Here is a 22,729-nt window from a genome sequence, read left to right as displayed (position 1 = left end):
CGGGTCCCGCGTAGTTTCCCCTTCCACGCGGGGAGGGAGCGGCTGGCACCGGGCGTTTCCCGGGCGTGAGTTTTGCCGGCGGCGCCCCCGCCCTGGCCGCGGGACCCGAGAGTCCTGTGCTGAGGGCGCCAGCAAAGTTAGCGGCGCCTTTGTGTTCCTCCCGCGGCGTGACAGCGCGTCCCCACGCGTACCGACAGGCATGCATAAGAGCAGGGGGCTCTGTCAGCTGGCGTGGAAGCGGGAGGAGGCGACAGAAAATGCCCGAGTCTCCCCCCCGCCACTCCTCAGCCATCTGGAAAATGCCTGGCCGCCACAACTTCTTGGTCCGCCTTTGGCACGGGCAGCCTGCCGGGCGCTCAGGAGCCCTCCAGCCTGTGCACCTCGGCTCTTCCTTAGCCTTAGCCAGATAATCAATCACATACTGGAGGCCGGGTGTGATCTGAGTATTTCTGTGAATTTGAGTAGCCGAGCCAGAAGGATTTGTTCAATGACCAGCTCGCTAGGCTCCCTTGAATTAATTTCAGTGTCTGTTGCGCTATAGCTTGTAGAAGACAATTTAGTCTTTGGATTTTAGAGGCTCATGTGCGGTGTATTGATGTTTCATGAGCAGCATTACGGTAATGACTCAAAGGAATACCAATTAGCTGTTGTCTGCCCTTTCCCCTCGACTGTAGGGGAGGTTCATGGTGACCATCGGTCGTTTAGCATCTGTTTTAAGGAACAGCGGTGAGGGGGAAATACCCAACTCGAGCTGAGTGTATTTATATGCCTGTATAACTTTGCCAGACTTGAGCTGTTTGTGTTGAAAATCTCAACAGTCTGGTACCTTATTTTGGATTTCTCTTTCTCTTTTTTTAACAGAAGAGTGTAATAAAATTTTTGTCCTACAGACGCTTGGCTGAGCAGTTGAGACATTAAGCAAAAAATGACTGCCAGGCCTAGCACCTCTGTTTTGGAGGGAGGTATCAAAGACTTCGTGTGGTTCCTATATTGGAGGTGGGCTTTTTACATCTTGTTTTCACTAACAATATTCAAATTCCTTTTAGTCCTTTAAATGCTGCTGTTGGACTAGAAACCGGGACTTGGGCTGCTGTGCCCTCACGAGAGGAGGACCGAAGTGTCTACCTCCAGCGCGAGGAAGCGAGTTGTCGGGAAGGTTGAGGGCAGAGTTGACAGAGCGAGCATGGAAAGGGGAGCTGAGAGCTGGCACGAGGAGAGCGAGGGTGTTTGGGGGGAAAGTGACCCTGTAGTTAACATCTGTCCAATGTACACAGCCCTCTGCTGCTTACGCACTACAGTCGGCTTGATTCAGACACTACTGTTTGAGTCATACACCGTATTTTTTCTGCTGTGTTAATTCGGTATAACAGAGGAAGATTGGGGTTTAGCTTACCTGAAAGCAGGTACCTCTTAAGGAAATGGCACGCTTGGAACTTGCTTCAACTATGGTACCATAATTTCTTGAGAACCGCTCAAAGCAAAAGGCCTGCGATGGGAGGGGAGGAAGAGGGAATCCTGGGGCTCAGCTAAAACATCTTTTACTGAATTCCTTTCTGTGGACCAAGGTGATTTTTTTTGTTTGTTTGTTTCTCCCACCTCCTCCCCTCCCCTTCCCCATTCTGCCTGGCTTACCAGTTTATTAATTTGGCATAACAGTTGTCCGTGACTTCCACAATTCCATCTTTTATCTATATCTGGATGTTTTCTCTCGGTTTTGGCATATTAAGATAAAATAAACTTATGTCTTGTCTTACTAATGAATATTTAGTGTAAACAACAGAAGGAATAGCTAACAACTCTGAGAATGAAAGCCAACGGCAGGAGGAGACTGTAAGCATCTCAGGGCTTTGAAGCCGGCCTGTCTGCTCAGTGCATCTTCTATTCCTGCAGCACTGACTGCTAAAGAGGACATATATAGCTGCTTGTTTTATTGCAGCTTACTGTCATGGATGCTGACGACAACGTACAGGGACCAATGTTAACCGTTGTGCGGTAGGATTTAGCAATGCACAGCTGTAAGTGGTTTATTTGAGCTTTTAGTAATGAGAAAGTGTTTCAGATGTAGGATTTTGAATGATTTTTGAAATTTCAACTGAGTGTTGTAGGAGGGACATTACTTTTTTTAAAAAAAAATTAAGAAAGAAAAGTCTACTAAGAATGATCCCTTTCATCCCTAAATCTGAGTAGTTTTGAGTAGTATTGAGTAGCATTTTAGAAACAAACAAAAAAAAAAAGTTTTTGGAAACAGAAGAAGGAATCCACAACTTTTAACTGTAGTATTACTAGGCCTGGAGTTCTGTCTGGTTTATTAGTGAATTCAGTTAAGCGGTTGTGCTGCTTCAACCTTCAAGGAAAAGGCAAAAAGTATTGAACACTAGCAAACGGTTGTCTTCTTCCTGCTGGTTATAGAATACTGGAATTAAATGTGTGAATGAATTGGTTTTAAACTGCCTGACTAAAACTTACTTCTTTCTAATCCAGTTCTGTTCTCTTGATTTTGCCAGGTTTGTCATCTCACAACCCCTGTCTGGAAGTAGTAGCTTTCTTTTTTCCCCAAATAACTTCCTTTGTGTTTAGAATTAATGGGCCTTTATGTATGCTTTCACTTAGAAATTTTTTAAGTGTGTTTATGAAAACCTGAGGGTTACAGATTTATTGTTCTTCCTCTAAAAAAGACGAGGAAATATAGGTGATGTACAATGAGTACACTGAACTTTGATAGCTGAAGCTACTGAAATTTCAGCCTAGGATGTGTGGAACAACCACAACATGAAGTGCAAACGGAATTCTTTCCCCTGCCCTCTGCATCCTTGTGTCCGTACCCTGAAAAGACATATTGGTTTCAGTAAACTCTGCATATGAAAGAAAATAATTTTTCTTATGTCTTCCTTCTGTGTACGTCTAATTTGGGTTAGTAGAAACATAAGGGACTTAGAGTGATTATCACTTCATGCTTTGGGTAAGGCAGAACCAGTAATTATTTAAGCTGTTTCTGACAGTTGTTTTGTCGGATATGTTCTTGGCAAACTCAAGTGCTGAGATCCTTTTTGGGGTTTGTTGTGTTTTGTTTTCCTGCCAGTTCATGATTTGGAGTTGCATGTAGGAAGGAAAATGTGAAAATTTGACAGTGCTGTGGCACATGTTTTTTAGTGAAAATACCAACTGTGCTGATGAAAGGGTTATCCAATAAATACAAATTGGTTGTGTATGTTTAGTCTTGATCCATTTGTACATGTCACTGATTTTAATTCTAAGGATAATGCGCTTGCTCAGGGAATCCTGTCTGAAAATGCATCTTGAATTTGTAATTTTGAAGAAGGAAAAGAGATTTGCTGGAAAACGTAGAAATGAGCAACGAGCATTTCCTGACTGCTTGAGCAAGGGGAAAGGGAGGAAATATTCCCACCTGGTGAGTGACCTGCCTGATTTGGAAAAGAGCAAGTGATTTCAGCAGAGTTGAAGTGGGGGACAACGAGACATTCACAACACAGTCAGGAGAGCTCATAAGCCACATCTTTAGTTTTGGAATAGAATATGTGACTGGGATCCATCCACTGCTACCTTCAATATGGAACAGAAAAATATGGGCTGACATCCAGCTGCTAAAGCTGTTAATGATGGTGAAAGATTTTTGCTGGAGGTTCAGATTGATTAGTGCTGAAGTGAGGTTTTTGACTGTGTGTAACATCAGTGGAATGGAATTATAGCGGGATAAAAAAGCTGCTTAATTCATCACAGTTTAGAGGCAGAATTAATGCATGCCCTGTAGGCATGGCACAGTGTCATCAGGGGATCAGAAGCAGCAGAAAATACGGAGATAGAAGCTGATAGAAAAAAAAAAAAAAGAAGGTGAGGCCGAGGATTTGGTCAGCTGGATTGGAGCTCTTTGCTCAGTATGTTCTCCAAATGGATCAGAGGGTTTATGGTACTTGCTGCTCATGTCTTGTAATTATCTACAGCTTATATTTGGCTATGGAAATACTAGTACATCCTAATGCTGCAGCTGGCTGTTATCAAATACCAGTTCAATACCCTGGCTGTACATTGGCTGCTATGGTAGTAAAGGATTTTGGCCAAAGCAAATTTGTATTTTTATACTACGTTTTGCAAACACCACATTTATTTTTTTTTCTCTTCTGAGATCCTTGGTCACTTTCAGAAAAGTTTCAAAACTAGCAGATGAAGTAAAAATTGGCTTCTGAATTTTAGCCAGCAGAGCTCCTGGGGGTTTTGCAGATTTCCTTGGATTTCTTTCTCAGACTTACAAAGACAGCTGCCATTCTCTACTTCTGAAATTGAATCGAAGTCTGTGTTTAAGGATGACTGCTTATCTTTCTACATGGTGCCTGGTGTACTGCCTATAGGTTTTATGCCTTGAAATTTAAACCATGGCTTTAAGTTGAAAACACAAGTCTATGGTGAAGATATAATTATTAGATAAGACTGTGTTTTCAGTTAAAGATTTAAGGCTGCTTGATACGTAGCAGCTTGGATAGATGTTCTTGTCAGAGAGTAGTCTTTGGGTGCTAAAAAGGATCTGGTCATACTTCTCTAGAAGCAGTCTTCACTCTTCAGTTAGTCCTTGTGACTTGGAAAGTGAATGGGAAGCTTGTAAAGAAGAAAGATGAGGTCAATTCTTAGGCATACTCAGTTCAAAAGCAGCGGGTTTGTGACCTTACCTGCAAAGGTACCAAAGAGCAGCATGCTGCTGGGTAGGTGGGCGGTAAGGTTAGTTTGATGGGCACAGGGTTAAAACGAACTTACTGAAACGTTCACAAATACTCTCAAATCCAAATGTGTGGGTTATTGATGACTACTTACGCCAACCTTAAATCTCCCAGAAATATTTCTGTTACTTTTGTCCTGAAGCGAAGCACTGGTGGCAAAGTCTCCACCTTGTCGCTCTGAATCAATGCAAATCACTGCTCTGTCTAGCAAAGGGGCAGTTTTTATTGCAAGAACTGATTTTTTTTTTTTTTTTTTTTTTTTTTTTTCTAAAGGACTGTTGCAGACAAGGATAGAACACTTGTCACAACTATAAAACACTTTTATGTGTACAGAGAGCTGAGTTTAAACTGCATCTATAGATCAGAGTTTTACAGCTTCAGTTATGCTATAAAGATAAAATACATACCTAGTTTTGTGAATCAGATCCAAGACATTAAACTGTATAAAAGTTTGAGAGAAACAGCTATTTATAGATCTGGCTGCAGAGCCTCTGAATCAGATGTATCTTACTTTCCCATTCCAGAGTTTTAGATATTTTTAAAATGTATATAAAATACGGAAGCAAGATTTTGTATATTCATTTCTATCAAAGCTTTGAAAAATTAATTGCTTTCTCCAGTCTTTTTTTTTTTTTTTTTTTTTAATGTGACCATTACATTTACAGTTCAGGAACTTTGATTTTGGGTTTAGAAGCCAGGCAAAATTTAATGTTAGAAAACCAGTACAAATTTTTTACATGAATTTTATCTTCCAAACTCCTTTGGGTTTTGTGGTGGCAATGTGTTTTGCCATGTCTCTAGCTGCATGGAGGCGGATGCCTACTTAATTTTCCCACAGGTGAGTGAGAATAAAGATTTGTAGAGAAAATGAGCCGTAGTTCAAGAAATGGGAAATCCATTTCTATGACTTAATTAAGGTCTGACCCAGTGCAAGGTGCCTAGCAATGTGGCTTCTCTTCTTGGCAAACTAATTTGCAGTTTTGAGATGCTCTGGTGCCTCTTTGCTTGCCAAGGCAGCATTCCAGCATTTTTCCCAGCGAAGAAGACTACCAGCAAGTGTGGGATGAATTCCTCAGGCTTCTCTGGGTGTCCTTTCCATCCTGGACTTTTTCCTGGTTTTTTGTAACACAACTTTCTGTCCTCAGTCACTGTTGCTTTTTGCAAGCGCAGGATGTTTAGCAGCATTGACTACTGACTGTGCTGTTCCTGTTTCTGGCTGCCTGTGGCTCAGGGCAAGCAGGGAACGATGTTTCTGGCTCAGGAAATTGGCACCTACGTTGGCCGAAGTCCTGCATATGTCCCAGCCTGATCCCTGATCCTGATGAGCGCCATCGGCAAGCTGCGTAATGAGAGAGAGCGGCTCTAATTACCTGATAGTCCACTAGTGCTCAACCCTAAACGGCATCCTGACACTTAAGGAGTGGAAGGCTGATTCTTAAGGAAATTGGCCCCTGCAGTATCTCAGGCGAACAGAGCTGTAACTTTTAATGACTTCTTGAAGCCAGGTCATAGTTTTATCGTTATCTCCATCTCTGAATATACGGGAGTATCATTCCATTCCTCTCTCAAAGGGTGTTACCCTGTTTTCTCCCAGACTGTAGAAATTGCTTAATGGTTGGGATTGGTGTGTCCTTGGTGTTTATTTTAGTCATTGTAGACATAAATGCTTTTTACCCTTATTATTTGTATGCTATTTGACTACTGGCAAGTGAATTTGCAGCATTTAAGCTAATACTTATTAATGACAGGAGCACAGTCTGACCTACTTTCCTGTGCATTACCAGCAGTGAATACAACCCCTTGGAAGAAAAATGAGAAAACTGCCAGAAAGACTGGTATAAATGGTTCGCAGAAGACCATGTGATCAAATCCTATTGAATAATATAGCAAATAATATAGCTGCATCTACTGAAAAATATCAAATTTGCTTTAAATAAATACATGATGTGCGCTGTTCAGAAGGTGGGGAAAATAGCAAATGTTTCTTTGATCAAATCCAAGATTAGAGGGCTTTTTTCATATTAGAAAACTATTTTCCATGCACTTAAATACTGTGATTTTAGAATTATAAGCATCTTGTGGTTACCGTAGGAAGTCTTTGTATCGTGGTCATTCTACAAATAGAGAAATTTTAATTTTTAAGAGAAATTTAAGAGAGTGTTTGATTTGTAAGGGTTTTTTTTTTTTTTTTTTTTTTTTTCCCCCCGGGTCCCCCCTGCCATATTTTTGCAAAAAAAAAAAAAAAAAAAACAAAACCAACCCTACCCAAACTCCTTTATTTCCTCCCTGGTCCTGTGGTATTGCAGATGCCTGTCCATTGCTTTCCCCCACAGTATACCTCCTTCAGGGAGCCTTCGTCAAAGGTGATTTTGAAAGGTGTAAGCAGAAGGAGTAGTACTTCACTTCATGACAAGCTGCAGGTTATTGGATGTCTTGTGTATTCCTCTGTGTCACCTTCTGAGGTGATGTTTGTTAAGAAGTGCAGCCAGTCTCCTCGTAAACGCCAGCTGCAGTAAGTGTGGGTTAAAAAGATTGAAGATACTGGCCCCGCTCTTCAGCCTTGCCTCTTCTACTTTGGTCTCTTACAGTGGTTGCAACTCAGGAGCGTATGAAACAACTCTTGAGTTATGCTCAGGTGGTAAAAGAGATTAAAATGACAAGATGTATCCAAAAAAACCCTGGTTCCACTCTGCTGAGATTAACTGGACATCTTTGGGCACTTAATTATGTTTTAGCCTTCATGGTCTGCAGCTCCTGACTGTCAGAAACATTTGGCTTCCAAGCTAGATACCGCAAAAGCTGAAGAGATTGTCCACCGAGCAGGTGCAGGCTCTGAAGAGTGCATTTTTTCCCGGAGGAGGACAGAATTTTGAAAAGCTGTAGGCTTGCAGTCAGGTAGAAATTGCTAAATTTGGCTTTATTACTTGTATTGGTCCTTTACTTACAGACGTGTGAAAAAGTTAAAAGTCTCAAACACATTGATTAATAAATTTTATCCAAGGCTAAGGGGGGGAAAAAGATGACAGCTGCTTTCACAGCAATATTCTGTGCCGTTCCCTTGTTAGGAGAGAAAAATACCACAGATCATTGTGAAAGATTGGTTACGTAGGTTTTAGTTTGAAACTGGTGATTCTGTACTTGGCTATGGCTTTTTAATTAGCGGGTTCTATCAAACCTAGCATTTCTGAATGCCTGGAGAAACTGAGCCTTCTCCTACTGATTTCATATGAGAGAAAGATTTACTTACAAAGAACAAGATATTTAGGTAAGCTTTAACATTTATTTTTAAGTGTAAATACACTGAAATTTGTACAGAGTGTAATTTGGTTGCTTCCTTCACAGGGTTATATCTAATAAAGCAGGCTGAATCCCTGTCCTCACCACTGCTAATCTGCTAAATCAGCCTATGGCTGATAGAATATTCAACATAGCGTCAATGTAAGACCACCTAACCTTAGCTATTCACTATATTTTTAGGCTTGCAGTCAGGTAGAAATTACTAAATTTGGCTTTATTACTTGTATTGGTCCTTTACTTACAGACGTGTGAAAAAGTTAAAAGTCTCAAACACATTGATTAATAAATTTTATCCAAGGCTAAGGGGGGGAAAAAGATGACAGCTGCTTTCACAGCAATATTCTGTGCCGTTCCCTTGTTAGGAGAGAAAAATACCACAGATCATTGTGAAAGATTGGTTACGTAGGTTTTAGTTTGAAACTGGTGATTCTGTACTTGGCTATGGCTTTTTAATTAGCGGGTTCTATCAAACCTAGCATTTCTGAATGCCTGGAGAAACTGAGCCTTCTCCTACTGATTTCATATGAGAGAAAGATTTACTTACAAAGAACAAGATATTTAGGTAAGCTTTAACATTTATTTTTAAGTGTAAATACACTGAAATTTGTACAGAGTGTAATTTGGTTGCTTCCTTCACAGGGTTATATCTAATAAAGCAGGCTGAATCCCTGTCCTCACCACTGCTAATCTGCTAAATCAGCCTATGGCTGATAAAACAGAATATTCAACATAGCGTCAATGTAAGACCACCTAACATTAGCTATTCACTATATTTTTAAAGTTCTTTAGGCTCTTTGTCTTACACTAAGAGAATTTCAATTCTTCTGCAGAAGACCTCCCATTTCTGCATTAATTATTTGCACTGATAATGTCCAACCACTGTTTCCATCACCATAATATTTAAGCTAACACTTTAATGATTACAAATAGATTTTAGAAAAAATAAGTAATTTAATTATAATTTTTCACCTGGAAGGTGCTAGCAAATGAGACAATATATACCTTCCAAGAAGACCAGCAAAACTTCTGCACACCTTGCTGGCCAAGTGGAGAAAGAAAATCTGAATTTGAGTAGTGGCTAGTTTGTCTTAATCTGAGAGCTCCAGCACTTTTAAATTACACATCAGCTCTAAAGTTGTCTTTTGTTTTTTCTGGTGGATGACTGTTCACTTACAATTGTACAGTTCTTGTGCGTTACTGTACTGCACCACCTCTGCTCCTCAGAGTCAAATGTGTATGCATGTTCCCTCAGCTTCTCTCTAGCAGTTGTCTAGATGGACATTTAGCTTATCAAGCTCTAAAGATTTCTCTTAGCTGAACTAGAAGACTGAGGACAGAACAGTTTTCTTTATAGTGGCTTATGCAACTTCTGTGGTGTCTTTCTGATACTTGTGAAGAACTTTGTAAGCATGGTTATTTACTGTTTTTCCCTTGGGTAAGGTAGATGCTCATATTGCTAGAGCTAGAGTCAAATCTCCATTTTAATAGACCTATGTTATAATTATAGAGCTGTGGAATAATTCATGTTTGGGAGGACCTTGGCTCACCTAGTCCAATCTTCTAATCAAAGCAGGATTAGGTGTGAGGCCAGACCAGGTTGTTTAGGGTTTTATTTGGTTAAGTCTTGAAAAGATCCAGAGGTGGAGACAGTACAACATGTCTGGGCAGCTTGCTCCACTGGTGGACTGTTCCCATGGTGGAAAAGTTTTTCCTTGTGTCAGATCTGATCCTATAATTTCAACTTATACGTACTGGCCTTTGTCCTCCCACCCTGCGCCATTATGAAGAGCCCAGCTCCACCTCCTCGATGCCTCCCTGGAGGTCCTATTAGGTCCTTCCAAAGCCATGCCTTCTCCAGGCTAAACAAGCCCTGGTTGTGCAGCCTCTGCTCAGAGGATGAGTGGTCTAGTCCCTACCAGCTTGGTCGCCCTCTGCTGGACTTGTGTCTTTGTTGTTCTGGGGGCCCAAAGTCCCACAACATTCTGGATATGGTCTAATGAGTGTTTGAGTAGAGGGGGATAATTCTTTCCCTTGATTGAAGAGTCCGTGCCCCTGCTAATGCAGCCCAGGAGGCTGGTGGCCCTCTCTGCTGCTCGGATGCTGCCCACCAGCACCCTCATGGCCTCTCCCACAGAGCTGCTCCATCCCAGCCTTCCCCAGGCTGTATCGTTGCAGGGGGTTGTTTCTTTGCAGGTACAGGACTTTGCCTTTGTCCTCACTGAATAAGGGTCCTGTTGGCCCATTCCTCCAGCCTGTCTGGGTCCCTCTGGATGACAGTCCTGCACACAAGCGTATCAGCTGGTGTCCCCGGGGTGGTGTCATCTGTGAACTTGATGAGTGTTCGCTCTTCCAGAGCATTAGCTCGCAGTTGTAGGTGCCAGTATATTACAGTTTGTAGACTGCTTAATTGGGATGGATAAATGTGTGGTGGAGTGGTTTGGGTGGAAAGGGAAGAGCACCACGAGGTTTTGATCGCTTGGGAGTTTCAGATCTCTCTGAGATGTCTGTTGTGGGGTGGTTTGGTTTTGTTTGGTTTTTTAAATAACGTGACCAAGAGTGGAATATAGGTGTAAGAAAAAGATTTATTCTCTTTCATAAATGCGGTGACTGATACGTGATACCTGTGTACTCCACTCCATGCCTGACACACTTGTGCTTTTCTCACACTCTTACTATCCCCAGATCCTGTAATCCATGGGCAATTTCTTAAAGGAAATGCAACTTTTGTCTACTTTCAATCTTTATGCCTTGGAGATCTGAGGTATCACTGAGTATTGCTGGCAAACCCAGACACCTCAGCCTCAAGAACAGAACGTATATAAACAGGAAAACCTGTACAACCAGTTAAAGAAATAGCTGTTCTTCAGAGGTGGCTTTTCTCAGGTTAAACTTGGGCAACTTCAGATAGATGGAGGTGCTAGTTCTCAGGAACTGAGGCCAGGAATGGGTGCCAAAAAACCTTATAAGCAACTGGCATTCTTTACCTATTCTTGCGATGAATGTACACAGCATAAAAGCTTGATAGTGTGTGGGCTTAAGCTTGTGTTGTTTGATGATTACTCTTCCCTCTTTGGTTGAAAAACAAACGTTTAAATTATTCAGTTACATCATTTGTTATTTAAACATCATTTTTACTCTTTCCTTTTTTCTCATTTTTTCAGTGACAATGACAAATATTGGAGAAAAAGGTAAGATAAGATTTTTTTTAGCTGTTTATAAGTGGAATTAATGTATGAGGGTAGTATAGTAGTTTACTAATAGAATTGACATACAGATCTAGCCTGTTTTAAATAAGTGTATTTTTGTGTTCCTCAGCTCCTTTTATTATCCTGTCGTTCATGAACATTGCTTTAGCCATTCCAAATAGTCATGAGAAAAATTAGAACTTTTTATTCTTTCTACTGGCTTTCTGAAGTGTCAACTAAAATAATCCTTATATTCTGTTTTTAAAAATTTTTGTTCATAACAAGGAAAGCTTTTGTAAAACCAGGACTTCGAAAGATGAGCAAGGTGTTTGTGCAAAGTACAAGATACTTAAACGGGAGGTGAATTTTTTCTGCAGTTTCTTTTTAGCCAGTGCCTTTGAAGAAACAAAATCCTTCAGATAGGCAACCTTTCCAGAAGAAAATAAAACTGCCTGATTAGCTGTCATTAGAGTCCCTACCCTGAGGCTGTAGCATTTTTAGATTACTTTTCCAGATTCTATTTTAATACTACAGCCACTACGTGGAAATGTGAAGTGTGCGGCTGTGGAGCTTTTGGAGGAAGGAGCTGGGGGTCAGAAGGCAAACTATATTCTTTTTACTTTGGGGTAATTCCAGCAGGTTTTATTAAGTCATTGATGACTCCCTCAATTAGAAAAAGTGTTTACCAATTAAGAAATACTTGCTTGAAAAACTTATTTCAGTTCAGTGATCTCTTCCCCCATATGAGGGCATAAGCATATCTGCAGACTTCAGCACCTGCAGACTTTGAAATAATTCAAGTTTCTTGTTGCTCCATAGTGGTGGTGTTGGGGAGATGAGTGTGTTGTGAGGCAGTGCTCACAACGCACATTAGAATTACCGTCAAAATGCATTGGGGAGCATTAAATTTCCTTACTTTTAGCTGCTCAAAGCCTTGGTGAGCTTCGGCTGTTCAGGAGAAATTTACCCTGGCTGTACGTCTACCCTAAGTGTTTTCAGGGGTGAAAACTGGGCAAATGGGGCTCAACTGTATTACAGGTTCCTGCAAATTTCCAGGCAACTCTAGCTATGGTAGCTATTTGTAAAGGGGTTGCCCTCAAGCAAGGGATGCACCATTTGGGGTTTTTTCTTTTCAGAAAAAGTGTAAAATAGACAGGTTTCTTTTTCTGTCTCAAGGGAATTGAGGTTCTTATGTTGGACTCCTAACACCCCCAGAGCCAGTGGAGCAGCTGGGTAGCCCAGGGTCTCCACTGCGGTGCAGGGAAACTGGTGGGTAGGTAACCTGGGAGAAGAACCTGGTCAGGACCTGGGCTAGGTGGGAGAACTGAGGTGCAAGAGCAAACAAGAAGAACTTGTCTTGTGCAGACTTCAAGGGAGAAACGTGGTATAATGTCTTTAGGCTAAAATTTTGTCTTCCACCAGTAGTGGTTTTTGTAGTATGAAAAAGGGATTTTCCTATCAGTCACAGTTACCGTTATTCTCACAACAGTAAAATATAGATGCGGATTAGTAAATGCGTAGCGTACAGAACTGATGTAACTTGCCCTACATTGCCCTCGCTTTATGCCATGAATATACCATTGTTTAAAAAAATACTGATTTTGTTTGAGTTAATCAGGTTTTTTTAGAGTTGACAGAAATGTTCTGATAAAAAGGTGGACTGTTCCTGCCAGTTGCTTGTGCGATAACAAGATGGTCATTTAGTGCGTTGTGCTTGATGTGGAGTCCAGTTCTACCACTTACTTATACTGATGAGATTTTTTTCAGTTTATAGACATGGCATATGGCTCTTTTCCTGTGTCATCTCAAAAGCTTTGTTGCTCCTCAGCTTTTGTTAGCTTTTGTTTATTATTTTTAACTGTCTAGTGAGTAAGAACAAATACTTTCCTGCTTTTTTGAGTCAACAAACTTCAACAGAAACATGTATTCAGTATTACTTTTTGAGGCAAAATTACAAAAAACAAGGACATGCTGGGCTACTGTTCCTGCATTTATACACACCGTCATGCATGTGTTGTGGAAAATTCTCTAACACTGAATAGCATTACATATATAAAAACATGGGCTAACTATATGAGGGCAATATTTGAGATGTTGTAGTGAAAGTACATGTTTCCCTTTTATGGTGATTTTGACAATCTTATGGATTTATAGAAGTTGTATAAAGACTATTTGACCATGTAGCTTCCATATAACCTTGAGCTCTCTGTGATCTGAGTTCATCTGTACAGCAAGGAAATAATATCTTTCACTGTTGCTGTCCTAGCTGTCCTTTATTTGCTGCTTCTCTGCCCATGGAAGAAAAATCCAAGGAAATGCTTTCTTGTGTGTTAGAGCAAGTTAATGAGGGGAAACAAGTTTTGGATTTACTGTTTTCTGTAGCGAATTCTTAGTACAGTGAGAGCTTTTAAATGAAAACACCTGTCCATCCATGGTAGGCTCTTCGGAAAAGTTAATGTTCCCTTCTGTATTCTAGTAAAATAACTCAGCATGGTAAATGTTGACTGGCATCTATTAAAAAAAAAAAAACCAACAACCTAAGAGTAAATCACTGGCTGTGAAGAATATAAAATAGTGATGAACATTTGAATTTAAAGAACTTTCAAGTTTTTAAAAACCACCCTGCTGTCCTCCCTCCTAAAAATCCAGCAAAACAAATTAACTGGTTATGGTTAGTTCTCGGGTACCATATGCATATCCACGCAAAGACTCCCCTCACTCTAGTCATTATGTAGGTAGCTGTACTTCTTTGGGGGGGAGGGGGGGTTGGGGATTTTTGGTTTTGGGATTGTTTTGGGGGGGTTTATAAAGCTGAAAAGCAGAGACGCATCAGTGAAATAGGATTTAACAAATGTGTAAAGAGAGAGTGCTTGCTAAATAATGATGGGGCTCTAATAGGCTATTAACCATTCCCCTCAAACTTTTGTAATATATGTAGCCTGTATCGTGACTTTCCCCGCACAGTCTGTTTTTGTCTCATGTAAAGTTGCAGTGCAGTATTTTTGTTGCAAAGCTTTTGCAGGGCCTATGTATTTACATCTGTTAGAGTAACTCTCTGTGATATGTACAGCATCCGTTTGTAAGTACTATAATATCACTGGTCTGTTTGTATTAATTCTGATCCTTCTTGATTTTAGTTGTGTGCCTGGTTGCTTACCACATATTTTTCATGCTGTTCGTCTGGTCATATTGGAAAACAATCTTTACGCTACCAATGAATCCTTCAAAAGAAGTAAGATAAACTTAACTTTTGTTTCTGAAATAGCCTAGTCAAATGCCTGATTCTGTAGTATTTGAATAACTTAGACTCTGATCTCATGTAGTTTTACACCATGTAGAAAAATACAGATGGTAGTTACAGCTTCTTAATAGGAGTAAGTCAGATTGCAAACAGTGTAATGGCCAAGAGAAAAAAAAATTACACCTTCTCTAAGTTTTAAAGGGTTTTTTTTTTAATAGATTTTTTAAAATGAGATAATATTTATGGTATTAAGAAGGAAAAAACCTCTCCACTTGAAAAATACGAGTTATTTGAACTAGCAGCTTAAATATTTGCATGGGTATATAATACTTTAGTGTGGGCAAAAGATTTATTTCCCTGTGTTTAAGACTTATATTGCCTGTCAGCATCTGCCTGTTGTCCTCTGAATTAAAGCTTCTTCCCCATCTGTTTTGGTATGAAGGAACTTGGGGGTTGTGGCGTGAGCATGGGACAGGTAAGCTGATGCTGGGGAGCCACGGGTCACTAAGCAGGAAGGGAGCTAATACAGAACAGCTGCATGGAAAAGAGGTCTGAGTACATATATACCCCACGTCTAAGTCCAGCTAGTACAGAAGTGTTAAAGAAGAAGCATCCAGTTGTCTTGGAGAATATTAAGATACAAAGCCATGTTCAACATGATGTAGACTCAAGATAATTGCTTTTAATACAGTATTGGGGTTTTTTTATTATTTTAACTTCACATTCTTTTTAACATTTGAAAAAAAAAAAAAAGCTAAAACTGTCAATAGCCTTGATGAAAATCCTCCACATGCAGCTTGGTACAACCAGCGCAGCTTGTGGGCCTCTTCCATCCTGTCTTTGTACAGAAACCCCACAGTCCTCAGTAGGTGCTAGGTCACACAAACTCTGAGGTCAAGAGGAATTGTGCTATGGCTGTTCTGGATGGAGTTCGAAATACCCTCAAAATCTATACTTATTTCGTCATGGACTCATAGCTTTAGGTCCTATAACTGCCATGCCAACACAAAATAAATAACTTGTGATTTCTACAGTCTGTTGTGCAGACATTCTTTTCTGAATAGATTCATTCACTAATAAGATAGGTAATTGTGGAAACAAGTAGATAATTCAGAGTAATTGGGATCTTCCTTGAATTTTGCGCTGCAGTCTTTACTACAGCGTGGGGCAGAGAGGAGCGAAATAAATTAAGAACCTATTTCATTTGGTAATTACATAGCAAAATATACGCATGTATATGGTGACTGTAGCGATAATTAGAAGGGTTTTCAAATCACTGGGCTGATGTCAATAAAAGAATTCCAAAACATTTTGACAAATCCTCAGTAATTATAGTTGGATTGCAAAGCCATCGTACAATGCTACTGGAGAACTTCAAATGGGATATTAAAAGTATTGAAGTTGGGTAATAGAAAGCAATGTGTGGTGTTTCTGTGTTCTTTGAATTTACACAATGTTGCTGGCAGTGACATCTTTGTTGTTCCGTGTCTTTTTCCTAATCTACTAGAGCAGTATTTTTAAAATTTAATTAGGGTGTTTTGTAATTTTACATTACTGCTTGGTTTCCAGTTTCTGGGATGAAGTCTGTAAATGTAAAAGGATGTATTTTCAATTTAACTGAACTGACTCATCAACTACGGCAAATACTCATTTGAAGACTGAAAAACAGATAAAGCTTTTGCATTTTGTTTTCATGAACACTGCAGCTGGCGCACGCCACACAGCCTGTACAATTCTTTTTAAACTTATTTCAGTATTTTACAAGTGTGAAAAGCACTAAAGTTCTGGCTGCAGTTTCTCTTTAAGAGACTTTGAGGGACTTCACTTCAGTGTGTCCCATTCTGTACCTGTGTGTACCAGCTATAGACAAGCATTGCATGAAGGTGGGAGAGAAGGTGGTTTCCCAGGCAGGAAGGTTTTGTAGACGTAGGGCTGCTCTGAGAACCAATACAAAGTGATGGAGCAATAGCTCTGTGTACATCAAACAGGAAGCATTAAAAAAAAAAAATTATTCTGAACCAAGTTTCTGCAGTGAGAAATCCTATGTATTCCAATATCAATCAGTTCATGTGTTGGCAGGAGTGTGTTCTTGCTAGGGAAAAAATGAAACATGACCTGAGAAACTCATGCCAAACAGTGAACCTCCAGCTTCTGCTGGAAGACTGCAAGCTTTGTCAGGAAGGTAGAGAGGTGCCTTCTCTATGGAGGTGAGAATAGACCCCTAACTGTATGTTTCTGTCTGCTTTCTGCATTTTACATGCATTACTTTCATCTAGGAAGAAAATTAGTATTATTGTAATGACTAGCCTTTCTGTAAACGTAAATGCTATGCAGAGGGCTTCTGTTTCTAGTACAGGTTAGAGATAGCCACTTATCCTGCCAAATACGGACCTCTTTTCAGAGGTGATTTTGCATCCTATTTCTCTTATAGAGATACCAAAGACTTTGGCCATTTCTAGAAGTTACAGCAACAAAGCTGACAATGTTCCTGTGTTGCAAAGGACTTCAAAGTATAAGAAATTTGGATTACTTAATGTATACCATGCATTTCTCTCAGTAATTTTTACCCTCTCAGCTCTTACGAGTGCAATGCTTGTTATTGCCACTGCCCAAAATGGCAGAAGTTGTCCTTCTGTTCTGGAAGATGTTAAGATGTGGTTATTCAGTCATGCAGGACACCCATCTCTTCCTTTGCTCAGCCAGTCTCTGAAGTAAAAACAAATCCTAACACCTGCATGAAGAGAACAGCAACTCTCCAGTGGCAAAGACTAAAAGGGAAAGTGGCAGACACCAGAAGAGAAATAAAGCGCTCTCTTCTGCTATTACTAGTAGTGGATTTTCTTTCAGTTAAAGACTGACATCCCTAGCTTATATTCACTAGCTAATATTTAGTACTATAGAAGTAAATTAACTGACCTTTCAAGGGAATGGTAAGCTCTTGATCCTCCTCTTGAAGAACGTTGCTTATTACTTCTGGAAGCATTCAGCATTGCATCAGTACCAAATCAGAAATAATTTTAATTTTGTCTTCAGTTGCCATAAACTAAATTAGTGGTCTTAGGAACACTGCGTTGTTTGCTGTAATACATTGTATGTGCTGCTAATCCATCTTTATATAAGGAATATTTATTTCTCTTTATGTCTCTACAGATACTTATTTAACTTGAAATTTGCTAACATACCTTTGATTTTAAAAATTATTCCAGTTTCATCTATCATACTCAGACAAGGAATCCCTAGAGAGAGAGCCTAGAGGTGAATCCCAGCAAGAAGTCTTAAGACGGGCAGCCAAGGATCTTCCTATCTATACACGGACAATGTCTGGAGGTAAATAGGTGTTCAGGAGACCACTGAAGGCAGGTGTCTTGATGTACTACCTAAACTAATTTAAAAAAATCTCAAGGGTTTGGTTTGTAGGGAAGAACTGCTTTTCATACTTCATAAAATAACAAAATGACCCAGGAATTTAACTTTAATGTAGCTTTAAGCAGCTACATTTGTTCAGTGGAAGGATTGTTGGAAAGTAAATTGCTGCATACAATTTAGGATTATAATGTGGATTGACAATGGCTTGCTGAATGTTTGCAAACTGACACTAACAAATAGTTTGTAATACTAACAAACTGCAGAAGAGGCTGTAGCAGTCTTTAACTGCATAGATATCTTCTTTCATAGGTTTTAAAAAAATAATTAATTGCCAGCTGCATGTCACATATAGCTTAATAGATCACAGTAAGAAACTCTTACTGTTTTACTTGCTGGTTGTTGAGTTGCAAGAACAAAAGTTCATCCAAACTAAGAGTTAATCTTAACCTACCGATACTGTGAGTTTGTGAATGCTGGCTAGCTAAGCAAATCCAAGAGAGAATCTCATATCAAAGCTGTTAGAATAATAGCTTAAAATAGCTATATTGTTGAACAGTCTTTAAAGGTTTTCCAGTCTAGTGAGGGTTTTGTGGGTTTTGTTGGTTCATTGGCTGTTTTGCAGAGCCGAGAGGTTTGGAAGAAAAAGCCCTGATTAACATGATTAGCAGAGATTGCAAAAACTGAGCTTTTTGGGTTCACTCGGCTAGATTCAGCATTGCAAGTACTTAAAGAACGCTTCAGTATTTGCAGCTGCTTCTGATCTTGCTGAAATGCTTTCCTGGGGGTTCTGCTGGGCTGAGCTGCTCATATTTACTTTTGCACAGACTTCAGGAATCAAAATGTGTAAATGTACATTGAGATCTAATCTTGGAACTTTTTTCTTTAGCAATCAGATACTGTGACAGATGCCATCTTGTAAAACCAGATCGTTGCCATCACTGTTCTGTATGCGACAAGTAAGAAAATACTTTAAATAAGTGGTTTTCTGAATAAATGGATTTATTTTTTTTTGACACAGAAGCTTTTAATTTTTATGCGTAGATTTTTCAGGTTTAGTGTCTTGGCAGAGAAGCTTTTTTATTACTTAGGTTTTTTTCAGGTTTAGTTTTTATTTATTTATAAGGAAGTCTGTAACTTACTCTAATGCATTTGATGGCTTTCTTGATGCCAACATGGATTATGTGGGCTTACACATTCTTTACATAATGATTAAAAATTACTAATATTAATAAAGAACTTTCCTTAAGAATGTAACCAAAAATAGCTGATAAACAAAAATTTGCTTCTTTTGTTAGAATCTGAATAAAGATCACTACCCATCTCAATCTAATCATGATGTCACTTACATCTTACCCGAGGTAATAAACTTAATATCCTATTTTTCATTGGATAACTTGCAGGTTAATTTTATTTAAAGAAAGAAACAACCAAGCATTCCCCATTTCTAATGGAAGGCGTAAAATAAAGTTTTTGTTTGTCTAACACAAAGTGAAGTTCACCTCCATATTCCCCAGAAGTCTAATTGCTTTATAATTTAATCTTCCTTTTGGCTGTTCTACTCTCTGATCATTCTCCAGTTAGCTTGGGTGTCTCTGTGTTTCTCCACTCTTGCCCCCAGTGATTTAAATTTTGAACTTTAAGAGAAGGGGCTTCCGCAAAGGTTGATTTATTCTTAGCTTTAAGGCTGTTCCAAATGCTTTTCAGCTGATAATACATCAAACCTTCCAATGTGACGGTGAGGCAGAGAAGTCTTTCCATTTTGCCCAGCAAAACAGCAGAGTCACTGAAAGAGTAACTGAGTTGAGGCAGGAGGAGGATCTTGGTTGTGTTGTATGGGATGGTGGTTGCAATGTAAAATAGGAACATTCTTGTGTCAGAGCAGGATAGGGAAAAAGGGTGACCTGTGTTATCCTATGAAATATGAGTGAAATTTGCAGAATGCCATGTAGTTAATTTATTTTACAGAATACCTTAATTTTGTCCTTACCTTGTCAAAATTCACTTGCTTCAATTATATCTGATTTTCTTGTGCATGTTTTATTATGGAGAGTGATCAGTTGCAAAAATGTTTGGGATTTTTTGTACAAGGTAAGTTCTTAAAAACCTCTTGTGCATCTGCATATATTTCTATAAAAGCAAATCATGTACTTGGAAATCTATTTAGTTGCATCACTAAGTATGTAATAATTGAATTAGCCCGGTTTCTAAGTCTCTGTGAGAGAATAAACAGTAGTTGAAAAACCTATTCAGAATAAGAACCAAATCCTAAAGCTGAGGTTATAGATTGCATTTTCTTAAAGTCACTAAGCCCTTGACAGAACAAGCATTTTGAGTTTCGGGTACCTACTGTTTACTTGTAGGTAAACTGTGTTATGAATTTAAATGTACATCTTTGTTAAATAATTGGGTAACCAATAGTACATATGGGTAATTCTTAATCTGTATGTGAATAATTTAAATCTGACATGTAACTGCACTTCTGATTTTTGTTTTTCTTTTGCCTTTTGCGATGCTTGGAATTCTGTTGGGGTTTTTTTAAGATGCATTTTGAAAATGGATCATCACTGCCCTTGGTGAGTGTACTATTGGCTTTCTTTTCTTACCTTCTGATTTGGTAAAATAAACTGTCGAGGGGCGTGTTATGAAGGTGGTGCTTCACTATTCCTAGAGTTAGATGCTTATGTGAAGTTACTGGTCTTGCAGGACCATTGGAGTTATTTACTGTATGTCGTCTTTTCCTAGTTGTGAGATGTTGTAAGAAGTTAATATATTATTTTTCTTAGACCTTTGAGTTGGGTAGCTCCATGTTTTTATAGTTAGGATGAGGTAGACTTCTGGTCAGTAAGAAAACTTCTTAAAAGGAATCGCATCTTCGTGGACTTTGACTATTACTGTGGCTTAGTTGCATTGAGCAGGCTTGCTGGAAACAGCAAATTAGCTCTTTTCGTTTTATGAGTTGTTTTCTTTAATTTTTTTTTTTTTTTTCTCCCCTCTCCTTCCCACCCTCCCTCCTTTTGCTGCCGTCTTGGCCTGCACAGTGGTTTTGTTTTCCTGTCTGTTCTCAGCAGCCCTTGGAACCGGTGGGTAGGCAGGATGTGTAATCAATTTTATGTTGGTTTGGCAGGTATCTCAAGGAAATAATTAAAGATAATTGTTTAGTAAGGTCCAGGTTAAGAGGACTGAGTGGTAGATGGCAGTTCTTCACCACATGAAACCGATCAAAAAAGAAGAATCTCCTGAGTTGGAGAAACTGAATGGTAGATGGTTCTAAGCAGCTGGTTTGACCTTCTTAAGTCAAACTCCTGGGCAGTGGAGACTCTGTCCTGGGGGAGGAAGGGGTGCTGGGCTTCTCCTGTTTGTCTTGGTCCCGACTACAGCCTCTGACATAATGCAACATGATTTAAGAATCTCCCCTTATTTTGCAGCTGCATGGTAGATACAATTGAAAGAAATATTTAACAATATAGGGTAGAGTTACTTCCTACGTATTTTTTTGGTGTAGGGATATCCGCATGTGAAACTTGACAACGCTTAGTGTTAGTAGTGTGCTTCTAAAAAAAGAAAACCAACCCACAAACATAAAATCATTGCATGTGGAACAAATTTCTTACAAGAAAAAAGGCTGTTCCCTTTTTTCAGCCTTCTTACAGCTGTCTTGTAGAAAGCTGTAAGAAAAACAGCTGTCAGGCTATTCCTGACAAAATACCAGTGAAAAGGTTCAATATTACTATTATTATTCAGTATTATGCACACTTCTCATAAGCTTTATGGTCTGTTTGGGATTTTTTGAGTTGTCCTGCCTTAGGATAGTACATGAAAACGTCCTTCATGTAAACTTCAATTTCAGAATAAAAATCCATTGCATCAAATAACAAATCGTAAACTGAGCATGTACGTGTTGTGTAAAGGGGCAGCAAAGTGGTATTTCACTAGGGCGTAGACTTCTAGAAAAATAAACTCCATTTTCCTCTCAGTAGCATTTGCTTATTTTACCTGTTTGCAGACTTTTCCAAATCCAAACAACATAAACATGCCCAGTTTGAGAGAGTGTTTACATTGCTTACGGGTTTTAATGTAATAAGCAATGGGTGCAAAAATTAAAAATAGAAATGGAGAAGGTACTTGAAAGATGTCTAATGCTTCCTGATGAAGAATTGTTCCCTTTGTACTCCAAGTAACAGAAATGCACTAGAAAAAGAGGTATTGTCCTGTTTTATTTTTCCTAAGTTGAGTGGATGTCCACAGTTCCTTGCTCACCCTGAAAAAATTAACTATGTGGAAGTGACAAGAGAGTTTTGAAATATCGCACAGACGCTGATCCAACTTTATCGTTGCCTTTAAAGATCCACGTTCAAGGGGTCTTTGGGGAACACCACATGGCTATGTTACCAACAAAAGTAAGTGTGCAAGTCAGTATAATGGATGGGGTTTAGCCTCCCTGGGAATATCATTAGGTCCTGCTTTGCTTTTTGTGTTGGGATTTTTTGGTGGGAAAAACCTGTGTGATGCTTAGGGAGAGCAAGGAAACAGTAATGAGAATGACTATTTTAATATTCCGCTAGGGGAAGGATTTCTGGAGAGAGGACAGGTAAAAGTAACCTAGGGAAAGTAAGATGAAGCATTTGGAAGGCAGAGGGAGTAAGACGGTAGCCATGTCCTAGCCCCAAGTCAGCTGTTTTCTGCTTTTTTGGGAGGCTTTATTTTGGCTGTCACTCCTGCGCTAATGGAAGTGCTGTGATAAACAGAAATACTTAATGCTAACTGCCCTCTGACTACTCCACAAGGTTTAAGTGATGCAGAAATAAGAGCAAAGTGATTAAATTAATTAAAGCATTAGTGATTTCTATCATAGTGCTCCTGCTACTCGTACTATAGACGGAGCTGCAGGCAGGGAATGGGTGGCTTTAGGGCCC

At 39.4% G+C, this 22,729-nt stretch overlaps 1 protein-coding gene across 1 annotated transcript in view; it reads left to right on the top strand.

The window, feature by feature from the left end:
* Positions 1 to 11,178: 11,178 nt before the first annotated feature.
* Positions 11,179 to 22,729, top strand: part of ZDHHC2 (zinc finger DHHC-type palmitoyltransferase 2) — a 28,353-nt gene continuing 16,802 nt past the window's right edge. Inside the window, exons 1-5 of the mRNA XM_035897797.1 lie at positions 11,179 to 11,212; positions 14,347 to 14,441; positions 17,657 to 17,777; positions 18,703 to 18,772; positions 20,357 to 20,389. Coding sequence (XP_035753690.1) covers positions 11,191 to 11,212; positions 14,347 to 14,441; positions 17,657 to 17,777; positions 18,703 to 18,772; positions 20,357 to 20,389 — 341 coding nt within the window. The 5' untranslated portion in view covers positions 11,179 to 11,190. The remainder of the gene's footprint in view (positions 11,213 to 14,346; positions 14,442 to 17,656; positions 17,778 to 18,702; positions 18,773 to 20,356; positions 20,390 to 22,729) is intronic.

Source organism: Egretta garzetta, unplaced genomic scaffold (assembly GCF_000687185.1).
Source record: "Egretta garzetta isolate BGI_Z169 unplaced genomic scaffold, ASM68718v1 scaffold46, whole genome shotgun sequence".
Taxonomy (NCBI): domain Eukaryota; kingdom Metazoa; phylum Chordata; class Aves; order Pelecaniformes; family Ardeidae; genus Egretta; species Egretta garzetta.
This window is presented reverse-complemented; position numbering and strand designations above follow the sequence as displayed.